The 14,979-nt window shown below is 48.1% G+C and overlaps 1 protein-coding gene across 1 annotated transcript in view; it reads right to left on the minus strand.

Annotated features, from left to right (window-relative positions):
• The window catches only part of LOC129838129 (inversin-like), a gene marked incomplete at its 5' end in the record, with an annotated part of 21,557 nt that extends 6,728 nt beyond the window's left edge, over positions 1–14,829 (minus strand). Inside the window, 12 exon segments of the mRNA XM_055904868.1 lie at positions 775–1,786; positions 2,413–2,636; positions 3,488–3,697; positions 4,940–5,046; positions 5,901–6,047; positions 6,201–6,286; positions 8,987–9,142; positions 10,716–10,887; positions 11,009–11,118; positions 11,243–11,423; positions 11,636–11,803; positions 14,656–14,829. Coding sequence (XP_055760843.1) covers positions 775–1,786; positions 2,413–2,636; positions 3,488–3,697; positions 4,940–5,046; positions 5,901–6,047; positions 6,201–6,286; positions 8,987–9,142; positions 10,716–10,887; positions 11,009–11,118; positions 11,243–11,423; positions 11,636–11,803; positions 14,656–14,829 — 2,747 coding nt within the window.
• Positions 14,830–14,979: the final 150 nt, after the last annotated feature.

Genomic DNA, 14,979 nt, shown 5'->3' on the forward strand with positions numbered 1-14,979 from the left:
CTGGAAAAGCTGGTTTAAGAGGGGTGAGAAATAATAATGTCCAACCTCAGGGGTTCCACATGGCTCAATTCTGGGTCCGCTACTCTTCAGCATCAATACATAACACTTCCTCTAGGGGAACTGAACCCGGCCATGGCATACTTCAAGAGCTTAGTAGAAAAAGCTTATTACTTGTATACTACAATTAAATCAGTACACGCATCCGCACGCACACACATCTACTGGCGGCTGGGAACAGAACGCTTTCCGATGTGGGGTAGTAGATCCTGAATGAGAGGCTGCTGGTAGCTATTAGAATGGCACGCCTGAACTTTTAGCCTCTCGTTAAAACACTGAGAGGGCTCCAGATTATACCCCCTGTCTCCCCCACCTCCCCCGTCATGGAGGTGTTGATGGTAGGAGGGCAGGCAGCCAGACCACAGAGAGCGAGAGGGGGAGACGCTGTGTGTAAGTTGGTGTGTGTGTGTGTGGAGGGAAGACACATGTGGGCACCACATGGCACTGCCACACTCTCTTGGTAAGAGAGAACGCTACTGTGGAGCACAGTATACCCCCCCCCCCTTTCAACCATACACACACTTCCTCCAGGCTGTTTGGGAAGCCATCTCAGAGCCAACCTTGGTATCAGGCCAGAGAGAAACTACCTGAGCACATCTGCTTTGGCAAAGGGGCCACAGGCTCTATTCCATGGCAGTACTCCCAGTACTGGCTCAGCTTGGAGAGGGAATGGGAAGAATGAAAAGCAGACCATCCCTGGTCGGGCTTCAACCTTACCTCCTCCAGGCTCGTTGGATAGTGCAGGCAGCCTGGTCTCTGTCCCGCTCCCTGGGCTTGCTGCTGGGGCGGTGTGATTGTGTGGAGGCTTTAGTGTGGTTCTTGCTGGAGGAGGTGGTATGGTCTGTGGCAGGGCGTGTTCTGTGTCTGGGGTTGTGTGTGTTGGTGTGTGTGTCTCTCTTGCTTCTAGGGGTGCGTTCCCTGGTGCTGGGGGCTTCTTGATCCATGGTGGGGCGAGTAGACATGTTTGTGTTGGATGGAGTGTGTGTGTGGGAAGGAGTTTGTGTGTTGGAGGTAGTGTGTGTGTTGGAAGGAGTGTGTGTGTTGGAGGGAGTGTGTGTGTTGGAGGGAGTGTGTGTGTTGGAAGGAGTGTGTGTGTGGGAAGGAGTTTGTGTGTTGGAGGTAGTGTGTGTGTTGGAAAGAGTGTGTGTGTTGGAGGGAGTGTGTGTGTTGGAAGGAGTGTGTGTGTTGGAAGGAGTGTGTGTGTTGGAGGGAGTGTGTGTGTTGGAAGGAGTGTGTGTGTTGGAAGGAGTGTGTGTGTTGGAGGGAGTGTGTGTGTTGGAAGGAGTGTGTGTGTTGGAAGGAGTGTGTGTGTTAGAGTTAGTGTGTGTGTTGGAAGGAGTGTGTGTGTTGGAGGGAGTGTGTGTGTTGGAAGGAGTGTGTGTGTTAGAGTTAGTGTGTGTGTTGGAAGGAGTGTGTGTGTTAGAGTTAGTGTGTGTGTTGGAAGGAGTGTGTGTGTTGGAGGGAGTGTGTGTGTTGGAGGGAGTGTGTGTTTTGGAAGGAGTGTGTGTGTTTGCAGAGGTGAGTCTCTTGGTCCTGGGTGTGGTGGGGGGTCTGTGTTTTGGACTGGGGGGTCGGCTGCAGCCTGCAGGAGAGAGACGCTCCCTGACCCTAGACCCCTGCGCAGGGGGCATGGGGTCAGCGGTCACTGAGGGGTGAGGGGTCACCACGGGGTCAGGGCCTTTGGCTGGCTGCGCCTCCTTCCCTCTCCTGGAGGGTCTGCTTCTATGTGCTGAGAAAGAGAGGGAAGTAAGAGACTGAGTGAGTGGGTGAATACGAGTGTGTGTATATGTGTGTTAGGTTTGGGCGGTTTACCGTATATATACCGTAGTCCAGGGTTTTGGAAAAAGAGACAGGATGGTTTTTCAATAATGTCAATACTGTTTAAACTACTTCTTTTTTATACATTTGAATATTTCTAGCTACTTTTTAAGTAAATATCTGCAGTCAACTTGTGCCATATGGTGGGAGATAATGAAGATGGCGTTCATAATTTCACCTGTTTTTCATTGAGTGGATCTGATTAAGCTGAGCCGCAGGGCACCGGTCTATGACCCGTGACGAGAAGGGGCAAAAGCAGTGAGGGAGGAGCGCCCTTCTCAAACGGAACAGTAATGAGTAGGATTCACATGCAAAAGTCATTGCTTTTGATCAAAAAGGCTTTATCTGCCTTCCCAATGAAAACTAGTTTGGTGTCACCTTGATTGGGGAGGACGGGCTCATAGTAATGGCTGGAACAGAATGAATGGAATCAAATTTATCAAACACATGTTTGATAACATTCCATTAACTCCATTTCAGCCATTATTATGAGTCGTCCTCCCCTCAGCAGCCTCCTGTGTGCGTGTATGTCCGTACCTCTATGTTTCCGTGTCTCCTCTTTGCTATTGGTCTGTTCTGCTTTGGAGGCTGTATTAGCCCCGCCCCCTGCCTCTCTCTCATACACTGACAGTTCCTTCATAGTCTCAGCCAATGACAGCTGCTCCTGCTCAGCGCGGGCCAATAACATCCTCTGTTTCTCTGTTCTGGCCAATGAGATTTGCTGCTCCGCCTCCCGCCTCCGCTGCTCCTCCTCGCGTTTCCTGAGTGAAATCATGACACATCTTACACACGTCTCACACACATACACCCTAACCCTAGTTACAGCCTTATCTCAAAACCCTACCTAAACCCTACCGCTGGACCAGCCCTGACCAACATCACAAACTAGTCCTGACGTTACAAAGAACAACAGGAGAATCCTTTCAGTAATCCAAGCCTAATAGGAGTCCCAAGCACACAGAGACCCTTACAGGCCATTTATTACAAACAGTGTAGAATTATAAGAGAGAGAGAGAGAGAGAGAGAGAGAGAGAGAGAGAGAGAGAGAGAGAGAGAGAGAGAGAAAGAGAGAGAGAGAGAGACAGGGAGAAGATGTATGTGTGTGCAGGGATGACAGGTGGAAAGATGGATATGGAGAGAGTGTGACTGTTTCTATATGGGTTGGGGGAATAAGACAGGGAGAGATGGAGAGAAAGGGAGAGGAGAGAGAGAGAGAGAGAGAGAGAGAGAGAGAGAGAGAGAGAGAGAGAGAGAGAGAGAAAATAGATAGAAAGAGAATGTGTGTGTGTGTGTGTGTGTGTGTGTGTGTGTGTGTGTGTGTGTGTGTGTGTGTGTGTGTGTGTGTGTGTGTGTGTGTGTGTGTGTGTGTGTGTGAGTGTGTGTGTGTGTGTGTGTGTGTGTGTGTGTGTGTGTGTGTGTGTGTGTGTGTGTGTGTGTGTGTGTGTGTGTGTGTGTGTGTGTGTGTGTGTGTGTGTGTGTGTGTGTGTATGGCATGATCTGGTTGACTATGATATAGTTATTGACAGAGAGTACTGAGCAGACAGGGGATGGATCACAATGCTAATTTCTATGTGTGTGTGTGTATGTGGTTGTGTGTGTGCGTGTGTGGTACTTGGCTGCGTCCTTGCGTAGCTGTTCGTGTCTCATCAGTAGTTGTTTCCTCTCAGTGAAGGCCTTGCGGACCGTGTATCCTTTATAAAGCGCCTGGATGGAAGCAGCAGCGATGTCCTGGATGGCCGCTATAGACAGAGCTCCATGCTCCAACATGTACTGAGTCACCTCACTGTGTTCCCCTAGGAGGGCGTAGTCCAGGGGGGTGTACCTACACACACACCACACACACACACACACACACACACACACACACACACACACACACACACACACACACACACACACACACACACACACACACACACACACACGCATGCTTCCTGTTCTTAAGTTTTTTGCTTCTGTACACCAGCTTCAAACAGCTGAAAATACAACATTATTGGTTATGGAAGATATATTTCACAGCGGTTTAGATGGTACAATGGTTCTCTACGCTATACTTGGATGTTTTGTCACATAAACTGATATTATAATTAGAATTTTAGTAACCAGGAAATGGCGGAGTGATTTCTGCATAGTGCATCTTTAACCTAATGAACTTGCTTTGTGAAAAACAACACACATAGAGAATAGATTCACAAAATTCATTCAGAAAATTACAACATATAATTTTACATTGATATTTTAGTCATTTGCAGACGCTCTTATGCAGAGCGACATACATTAGTGCATTCATTTTAACATAGCTAGGTGAGACAACAACACAATCGTAGCAAGTACATTTTCCCTCAATAAAGTACAGGTAACTGACAAAATAAAGGAAACACTTGAGGAAATGAGGGATACAAAGTATATTGAAAACAGGTGCTTCCACACAGGTGTGGTTCCTGAGTTAATTAAGCAATTAACATCCCATCATGTTTAGGGTCATGTATAAAAATACTGCGCAGGACATTATTTTGGCTACCGTGTCTATGCCTCCATAGGATGACAATGCCCCCATCCACAGGGCACGAGTGGTTACTGAATGGTTTGAGGAGCATGAAAAGATGCACACCACATGTCATGTCTGCCTCAGTCACCAGATCTCAACCCAGTTGATTCTGGAGCGGAGCCTGAAACAGCGTTTTCCACCACCATCATCAAAACACCAAATGATGGAATTTCTCATGGAGGAATGGTGTCGCATCCCTCCAAGAGTTCCAGACACTTGTAGAATCTATGCCAAGATGCATTGAAGCTGTTCTGGCTCGTGGTGCCCAACGCCCTATTAAGACACTATGTTGGGGTTTCCTTTATCTTGCCAGTTACCTGTAGTTATCAGTCAGTACCAGTAGAAAAATACAAGTAGGCCACTAGGTAGAGAGACAGCACAACAACTAAACTGCCTTAGCAAGACAATACCAACAGCTACTTTTTGAATCTAAATCGATACTTGCTGCTGTTGTAGGAGTTGATGTTCTTCCAAACTATAGACGAGGCACTTCCTCATCATCCACCTCCTCCTCACCTCTCCTCGTTGTGTTCCATGTGGTTGGGGAAGGCATTAGAGTTCAGCAGCAGCTTCACAGCATCCAGATAGCCATTGTTACAGGACCAGTGGAGAGCTGTCCTGCCCTGCAGACACACACGGTAGGACAGGACCAGTGGAGAGCTGTCCTGCCCTGCAGACACACACGGTAGGACAGGACCAGTGGAGAGCTGTCCTGCCCTGCAGACACACACACGGTAGAACAGGACCAGTGGAGAGCTGTCCTGCCCTGCAGACACACACGGTAGAACAGGACCAGTGGAGAGCTGTCCTGCCCTGCAGACACACACGGTAGGACAGGACCAGTGGAGAGCTGTCCTGCCCTGCAGACAGGACCAGTGGAGAGCTGTCCTGCCCTGCAGACACACACGGTAGAACAGGACCAGTGGAGAGCTGTCCTGCCCTGCAGACACACACGGTAGGACAGGACCAGTGGAGAGCTGTCCTGCCCTGCAGACACACACGGTAGAACAGGACCATTGGAGAGCTGTCCTGCCCTGCAGACACACACGGTAGAACAGGACCAGTGGAGAGCTGTCCTGCCCTGCAGACACACACGGTAGGACAGGACCAGTGGAGAGCTGTCCTGTCCTGCAGACACACACGGTAGAACAGGACCAGTGGAGAGCTGTCCTGCCCTGCAGACACACACGGTAGAACAGGACCAGTGGAGAGCTGTCCTGCCCTGCAGACACACACGGTAGGACAGGACCAGTGGAGAGCTGTCCTGCCCTGCAGACACACACGGTAGAACAGGACCAGTGGAGAGCACTTTGTGTCTGTGTGTTTCTGTATATGTACTGTATGTCGTGTGATGTGTGTGCTGTGTGTGTGTGTGTGTGTGGTGTGCCTGTGTGTGTGTGTGTGTGTGTGTGTGTGTGTGTGTGTGTGTGTGTGTGTGTGTGTGTGTGTGTGTGTGTGTGTGTGTGTGTGTGTGTACCTCTTTGTCCTGTATATTAGGGTCGGCGTTGTTCTCCATTAGTAGTACAGCCATACAGGTGATGTACCCTCCATAAGCAGCACACTGGAGAGGAGTCCTGCCTGCCTGGTCCTGGACGTTAGGACTGATCCCATTCTCCATCAGCAACTACCATGACCATCACACTGAGGTTACAGTACCAGACAACCGGCTCAATGACCTGAACAACACACCCTTAACACAGTCTATAAAGAAAGGAAATGAAGACAAATGAAGAAGTGTTCAGGGATAATAAAAGCGTATAAAGGTGAAAAGACAGACCTGGCAGACTTCAGCGTTCCCCCCCAGAGCTGCCCAGTGCAGAGCAGTGTGTCCATCTAGATCCACCAGGTGGACACGAGCAGAGCCTACACAATGAAAATCAATGAGGCATTCTTCACCATAGTTAGCCCACCCAAATCCTGCATTACAAGAGCATGGTACACTAGTGTAGACCTGTATGACTCAGTAGGTAGAGCATGGTACACTAGTGTAGTCCTGTATGACTCAGTAGGCAGAGCATGGTACACTAGTGTAGTCCTGTATGACTCAGTAGGTAGAGCATGGTACACTAGTGTAGTCCTGTATGACTCAGTAGGTAGAGCATGGTACACTAGTGTAGTCCTGTATGACTCAGTAGGTAGAGCATGGTACACTAGTGTAGTCCTGTATGACTCAGTAGGTAGAGCATGGTACACTAGTGTAGACCTGTATGACTCAGTAGGTAGAGCATGGTACACTAGTGTAGTCCTGTATGACTCAGTAGGTAGAGCATGGTACACTAGTGTAGTCCTGTATGACTCAGTAGGTAGAGCATGGTACACTAGTGTAGACCTGTATGACTCAGTAGGTAGAGCATGGTACACTAGTGTAGTCCTGTATGACTCAGTAGGTAGAGCATGGTACACTAGTGTAGTCCTGTATGACTCAGTAGGTAGAGCATGGTACACTAGTGTAGTCCTGTATGACTCAGTAGGTAGAGCATGGTACACTAGTGTAGTCCTGTATGACTCAGTAGGTAGAGCATGGTACACTAGTGTAGTCCTGTATGACTCAGTAGGTAGAGCATGGTACACTAGTGTAGTCCTGTATGACTCAGTAGGTAGAGCATGGTACACTAGTGTAGTCCTGTATGACTCAGTAGGTAGAGCATAGCACCACATACAAAATGACTATAAGTTGAATGGCAGATATTATTGAATAAACCTCCCAATTCACAGCTTTATTGACAATGTTTTGATCCGAACCGGATCTTCATCAGGTCAAACAAACTGAGTGTTCACATCCCCAAATATACACATTTCACCTCACATGCACATGACGCATGGTAGGTGTGGAACAAATTCTATTCACTTTGCACATATTTAATCATAATTAATCACAGAGGTACATACGGTCATAAAGGATTACAGACATCAAAAAAAGATTACTGTTGCCTAGGTTTTTAACTTGGCCCAATTTGTATGTATATAATCGTTACGTACCTCTGTGATCAATTATGATTGACTATACACAAAAGTGAAATGACACACACCGTGCTTCATGCACATAATGGTCATGTGAGGGGAATGTGTATATTTGGGGATGTGAGGGGAAATGTGTATATTTGGGGATACGAGGGGGAATGTGTATATTTGGGGATGTGAGGGGGAATGTGTATATTTGGGGATGTGAGGGGGAATGTGTATATTTGGGGATACGAGGGGGAATGTGTATATTTGGGGATGTGGGGGGAAATGTGTATATTTGGGATGTGAGGGGAAATGTGTATATTTGGGGATGTGAGGGGAAATGTGTATTTTTGGGGATACGAGGGGGAATGTGTATATTTGGGGATGTGAGGGGAAATGTGTATATTTGGGATGTGAGGGGAAATGTGTATATTTGGGATGTGAGGGGGAATGTGTATATTTGGGGATGTGAGGGGGAATGTGTATATTTGGGGATGTGAGGGGAAATGTGTATATTTGGGGATGTGAGGGGAAATGTGTATATTTGGGATGTGAGGGGGAATGTGTATATTTGGGGATGTGAGGGGGAATGTGTATATTTGGGGATACGAGGGGGAATGTGTATATTTGGGGATGTGAGGGGAAATGTGTATATTTGGGATGTGAGGGGGAATGTGTATATTTGGGGATGTGAGGGGGAATGTGTATATTTGGGGATGTGAGGGGAAATGTGTATATTTGGGGATGTGAGGGGAAATGTGTATATTTGAGGATGTGAGGGGAAATGTGTATATTTGGGGATGTGAGGGGGAATGTGTATATTTGGGGATGTGAGGGGAAATGTGTATATTTGGGATGTGAGGGGAAATGTGTATATTTGGGATGTGAGGGGGAATGTGTATATTTGGGGATGTGAGGGGGAATGTGTATATTTGGGGATGTGAGGGGAAATGTGTATATTTGGGGATGTGAGGGGAAATGTGTATATTTGGGATGTGAGGGGGAATGTGTATATTTGGGGATGTGAGGGGGAATGTGTATATTTGGGGATACGAGGGGGAATGTGTATATTTGGGGATGTGAGGGGAAATGTGTATATTTGGGATGTGAGGGGGAATGTGTATATTTGGGGATGTGAGGGGGAATGTGTATATTTGGGGATGTGAGGGGAAATGTGTATATTTGGGGATGTGAGGGGAAATGTGTATATTTGAGGATGTGAGGGGAAATGTGTATATTTGGGGATGTGAGGGGGAATGTGTATATTTGGGGATGTGAGGGGAAATGTGTATATTTGGGGATGTGAGGGGAAATGTGTATATTTGGGGATACGAGGGGAAATGTGTGTATTTGGGGATGTGAGGGGAAATGTGTATATTTGGGGATGTGAGCACCTACGTTTTTAAGGATGCGTGTATGACCACAAACTCTTCACTGCTATCAGACCACAATGTATTGAAGGAATACCAAGTCTACAATAATCACCACCACACACACTGGTGTACTGCGTACCAGAGACGGAGGAGGAAATGAGACATCTCACTCGCTCCTTTTTTCCAATGGTCAACGACCTTAGTAAAGCAAAATCTTCATTTATCCACCATCTTTGCTGTGTACCTTTGATAAGTGTGAGGATGATGTGGCGGTGTCCCATCTCACAGGCTCTGAACAGAGGCGTGTGTTTCATCACGTCTAGACTGTCCACTATGGCTCCTCTCTCCAACAGCAACCTCACTGTACTCACATGACCTGACAGAGAGGCCGCGTGCAGCGCTGCAACAGACACACATTTAGTCTAAACACACCTCAGCAGCCTCACCTACTGGAGTTTTCAGAACCAGTTCGGCAAATGAAAAGTCCTTTGTTGCACTTTGACCCTGTACTGTGTTGTTATTTCATGTCAGTCAATATTTACACCACTGGCCCATCTATCTACTCCAGTGACTCTGATCAACCCACTCTGCTCAACCCACTCTGATCAACCCACTCTGATCAACCCACTCTGATCAACCCACTCTGATCAACCCACTCTGCTCAACCCACTCTGATCAACCCACTCTGCTCAACCCACTCTGATCAATCCACTCTGATCAACCCACTCTGCTCAACCTACTCTGCTCAACCCACTCTGCTCAACCCACTCTGCTCAACCCACTCTGCTCAACCCACTCTGCTCAACCCACTCTGATCAACCCACTCTGCTCAACCCACTCTGATCAACCCACTCTGCTCAACCCACTCTGCTCAACCCACTCTGATAAACCCACTCTGATCAACCCACTCTGCTCAACCCACTCTGATCAACCCACTCTGATCAACCCACTCTGATCAACCCACTCTGCTCAACCCACTCTGCTCAATCCACTCTGATCAACCCCCTCTGCTCAACCCACTCTGATCAATCCACTCTGCTCAACCCACTCTACTCAACCCACTCTACTCAACCCACTCTGATAAACCCACTCTGCTCCCCATCACACTCAACCTCATTAGCATAGTACACCAGATAATTTGCATATTTTACCAACTCATTAGCATATCCACATAAATTGTCCCTGCAGGGCAGGAAGCAGGGGCATCACCATGGTGATTAGTGCTCCAATCAGCCCACAGGGCAGAGCAGGGGACAAAGGATAGCATGTCTACAGCTTGGGGATGGTGTGTGTGTGTGTGTGTGTGTGTGTGTGTGTGTGTGTGTGTGTGTGTGTGTGTGTGTGTGTGTGTGTGTGTGTGTGTGCGCGTGTGCGCGTGTGCGTGTGCGTGTGCGTGTGCGTCAGAGAGAGTATGTGTACATGCTCACTGTTTTTGGTAATTTTCTTAACAGTGTCAGTTATGTGTTGACATGTCTCTCTCCCCACTTCTCTCCCGCTCCACTGCTTTCGGGGAATCCCCTGACATCTATGCCCCTCTGGGGAATCCCCTGTGACATCAGACAGCGGCTGTCCTGCCACCTGTCACCTACAGTGCCTCAACATTCCTACATGTGCAGGATGACAGAGGCTAGCACCAGTGTGTGAGTGTGAGTGTGAGTGTGAGTGTGTGTGTGTGTGTGTGTGTGTGTGTGTGTGTGTGTGTGTGTGTGTGTGTGTGTGTGTGTGTGTTTGTGTGTGTGTGTGTGTGTCATCTCTGTCTGTTTATCTCTCTGAGTAGCCCTGATGGTGACAGTGCCAGGGCATTAAGATCTGGGAAACTGTGGTGAAGGCGGTGAGGGGGGTAGGGGATGAAGGGGGAGGGAGTCAGGGGTGGGGGGAGGTGTCCTCTACCAGCCTGACCAATCACAGCAGCTCTTGGTCTACTGCTGACTGAATCAATCCCTGCGTATTAAACACATCCCAGAGTTCCTCACCAGTGCCTCCGTACTTGTCGGCCATGTTGATGTCGATGTGAGGCGTGAGTGTCAGCATGGTGCGTATGACATCATCGCTTCCTTTGCCAGCAGCCCACATGAACGCTGTGCGGCCCTCCAGATCTGGCTCGTCTTTCACAGAGGGGTGGGACAGAAACACACCCACCGTCTCCTACACACACACACACACACACACGTGCACGTACGCACGCACACACATGTAACTTGTCACTGATGTAACTTGAAAACGTGCGCGTGTGTGCGCGTGTGTGCATGTCTGTGTGTCTACGTACGGCGTAGTTGCTCTGAGCTCCATAGTGTAGAGGTGTGGCCCCATGGCTGTCTGAGGGGATGGTGCCTGACGTGTTCCTCTCCAACAACAAGTGCACTATCTTGGCATGTCCTGAAACACACATCAACATATTCAGGTCCAGCTCGGGTTGCCCCCCCCCCCCGGTACAGTATCTGGACCAGTGATGGAACCACATTCTGATGACAGGATCCACATTGTAAACACAGTCTCTTACCCAGCAGTGCAGCCCAGTGCAGCGGGGTTCTGAACAGGTTGTCGTACGCCGTGACACTGCAGCCGTCATACGATGTCAGCACCTCCACCACTGCCTCGTTGCCGTCGGCAACAGCAAAGTGCAAAGGCGTGCGCCCCTCATAGTCCTGCCAGTTCAACAGAGACTCGGTAGGAGCCGCCTCCTACGCACACACACACACACACCTCATTTACATCAGTAAGCAGAGGATGGTGTGTGTAAGGATGACATTCTCACTGGATCCTGTGTGTGTGTGTGTGTGTGTGTGTGTGTGTGTGTGTGTGCGTGCGTGCGTGCGTGCGTGCGTGCGTGCGTGCGTGCGTGTCTGTGTGTGTGTGTGTGTGTGTGTGCGTGCGCGCGTGCGTGTGTGTGTACCAGTATGCAGCGGACGGTGTGTATAGCGGTGTGCTCCTGGCTGTGAGCAGCCCAGTGTAGGGGGATCTTGCCCTCGCTGTCAGGGATGCCAATGTTGGAGTCATGTTTGATGAGCAGTCTGACGTGCTCTGGCCTGTTATAGAATGCTGACCAGTGGAGCGCAGTCTGCTGCAGGGGGAGAGAGCGAGAGGGGAGGGGGGTCAGACACTATTGTAATAATAATTTTGGGGGTGTTATATTTGACCTGTTACACAAGTGTGTAATGGAAATGTGTTTCTTGCATATCCAAACTCCCCCTGGGGTCACAGCCAGGGTCACTATTGTCAGGCACCTGTGGAGCAATTGGAGTTAAGTAACCTTTTGGTTACTGGCCCAACGCTTTAACCTCCAGGCTCTAACCTCCAGGCTCTAACCTCCAGGCTCTAACCTGCAGGCTCTAACCTCCAGGCTCTAACCTCCAGGCTCTAACCTCCAGGCTCTAACCTGCAGGCTCTAACCTTCAGGCTCTAACCTCCAGGCTCTAACCTGCAGGCTCTAACCTCCAGGCTCTAACCTCCAGGCTCTAACCTGCAGGCTCTAACCTCCAGGCTCTAACCTGCAGGCTCTAACCTCCAGGCTCTAACCTCCAGGCTCTAACCTGCAGGCTCTAACCTCCAGGCTCTAACCTCCAGGCTCTAACCTGCAGGCTCTAACCTCCAGGCTCTAACCTCCAGGCTCTAACCTCCAGGCTCTAACCTGCAGGCTCTAACTTGCAGGCTCTAACCTCCAGGCTCTAACCTCCAGGCTCTAACCTCCAGGCTCTAACCTCCAGGCTCTAACCTCCAGGCTCTAACCTGCAGGCTCTAACCTCCAGGCTCTAACCTCCAGGCTCTAACCTCCAGGCTCTAACCTCCAGGCTCTAACCTCCAGGCTCTAACCTGCAGGCTCTAACCTCCAGGCTCTAACCTCCAGGCTCTAAATCAAAAAGCCCTAGAACATATTCTACAGAAACACACAAAGCCTGAGGATTTAACAGTGACAGTAACAGTGACAGTGACAGTAATTATGACTGTAACAGTGACAGTGACAGTAACAGTGACAATAAGAGTAATACTGACTGTAACAGTGACAATAAGAGTAATAATGACTGTAATAGTGACAGTAACAGTGACAGTAACAATGACAGTAACAATGACTGTAACAGTGACAGTGACAGTAACAGTGACAATGACTGTAACAGTGACTGTAACAGTGACAGTGACAATAACAGTGACTCTAACAGTGACTGTAACAGTGACAGTAACAGTGACAGTAACAGTGACAGTGACAGTAACAGTGACAGTAACAGTGACAATAACAGTGACAGTGACAGTAACAGTGACAGTAACAGTGACAGTAACAGTGACAGTAACAGTGACAATAACAATGACAGTAACAATGACTGTAACAGTGACAGTGACAGTAACAGTGACAGTAACAGTGACAATAACAATGACAGTAACAATGACAGTAACAGTGACAGTAACAGTGACTCTAACAGTGACAGTAACAGTGACAGTAACAATGACAGTAACAGTGACAGTGACAGTAACAGTGACAGTAACAGTGACTCTAACAGTGACAATAACAGTGACAGTAACAGTGACTCTAACAGTGACAGTAACAGTGACAGTAACAGTGACTCTAACAGTGACAGTAACAGTGACAGTAACAGTGACTCTAACAGTGACAGTAACAGTGACAGTAACAGTGACTCTAACAGTGACAGTAACAGTGAGAGTAACAGTGACAGTAACAGTGACAGTAACAGTGACTCTAACAGTGACAGTAACAGTGACAGTAACAGTGACAGTAACAGTAACAGTGACAGTAACAGTGACAGTAACAGTGACTCTAACAGTGACAATAACAGTGACAGTAACAGTGACTCTAACAGTGACAGTAACAGTGACAGTAACAGTGACTCTAACAGTGACAGTAACAGTGACAGTAACAGTGACTCTAACAGTGACAGTAACAGTGACAGTAACAGTGACTCTAACAGTGACAGTAACAGTGACTCTAACAGTGACAGTAACAGTGACTCTAACAGTAACAGTGACTCTAACAGTGACAGTAACAGTGACAGTAACAGTGACAGTAACAGTGACTCTAACAGTGACAGTAACAGTGACAGTAACAGTGACTCTAACAGTGACAGTAACAGTGACTCTAACAGTGACAGTAACAGTGACAGTAACAGTGACAGTAACAGTGACTCTAACAGTGACAGTAACAGTGACTCTAACAGTAACAGTGACAGTAACAGTGACAGTAACAGTGACAGTAACAGTAACAGTGACAGTAACAGTGACAGTAACAGTGACAGTAACAGTGACAGTAACAGTGACAGTAACAATGACTCTAACAGTGACAGTAACAGTAACAGTGACTCTAACAGTAACAGTGACAGTAACAGTGACAGTAACAGTGACTCTAACAGTGACAGTAACAGTAACAGTGACTCTAACAGTAACAGTGACAGTAACAGTGACAGTAACAGTGACGTAACAGTGACAGTAACAGTGACAGTAGCAGTGACAGTATGCTATAACAGGGATATCACCTCTATGGCTGTTGTTAGAGATCTATTCTGGGACATACTGAAACCAGTGTCATCTGACATGCTGATGATGCATATTGGATTATTACAGAACTAACAGAAAGATAGACATCATCGCTACAGACAGAGGGGGCCTGTGTGTGTGTGTGTGTGTGTGTGTGTGTGTGTGTGTGTGTGTGCGTGCGTGTGTGTGTGTAGAATGTATTTGGCACAACTGTCTGCCTTGAAGAGTCAGGACAAAGCAGCCAATTGTCATTCCAGTGTGTGTGTGTGTTTTGTGTGTGTGTGTATGTATGTGTGTGTGTGTGTGTGTGTGGATTGCTCAGAACTCCATGTGAACTCTAATTCAGTCAATCAAATCAAAGAGCCGGGACAGTTTCATAACAAGTCTGTTTGATAGAACTATTACCCAACTTTGTAAACAGTGTGTGTGTGGTACCTTGTTCTTGTCCTGTGTGTCCACCTCTCCAGGTCCTATGTGTTTGAGCAGCAAGGCCAGGGGTTTGGGGGAGGGGTGACGGGTCGCCAGGTGGAGGGGTGTTACCTCCTCTAGATCCTTCTGCAGCCAATCAGCACGACGAGACAGGAGCAGCTTCAGAAACCGCACGTTCCCCTTGGAGCACACACACACACACACACACTCTCTCTATGGTGTCTTATCCAATTCCATCATCATCCATCTCTGTCCTTTCCTATTTGTTCTCAGACTCTTTCCTCTCTATTCTTTCCTATTGGTTCTCAGACTCTCTTCTCTCTCTTCTCT

This window comes from Salvelinus fontinalis, chromosome 38 (genome assembly GCF_029448725.1).
Source record: "Salvelinus fontinalis isolate EN_2023a chromosome 38, ASM2944872v1, whole genome shotgun sequence".
NCBI classification, from domain to species: Eukaryota; Metazoa; Chordata; class Actinopteri; order Salmoniformes; family Salmonidae; genus Salvelinus; species Salvelinus fontinalis.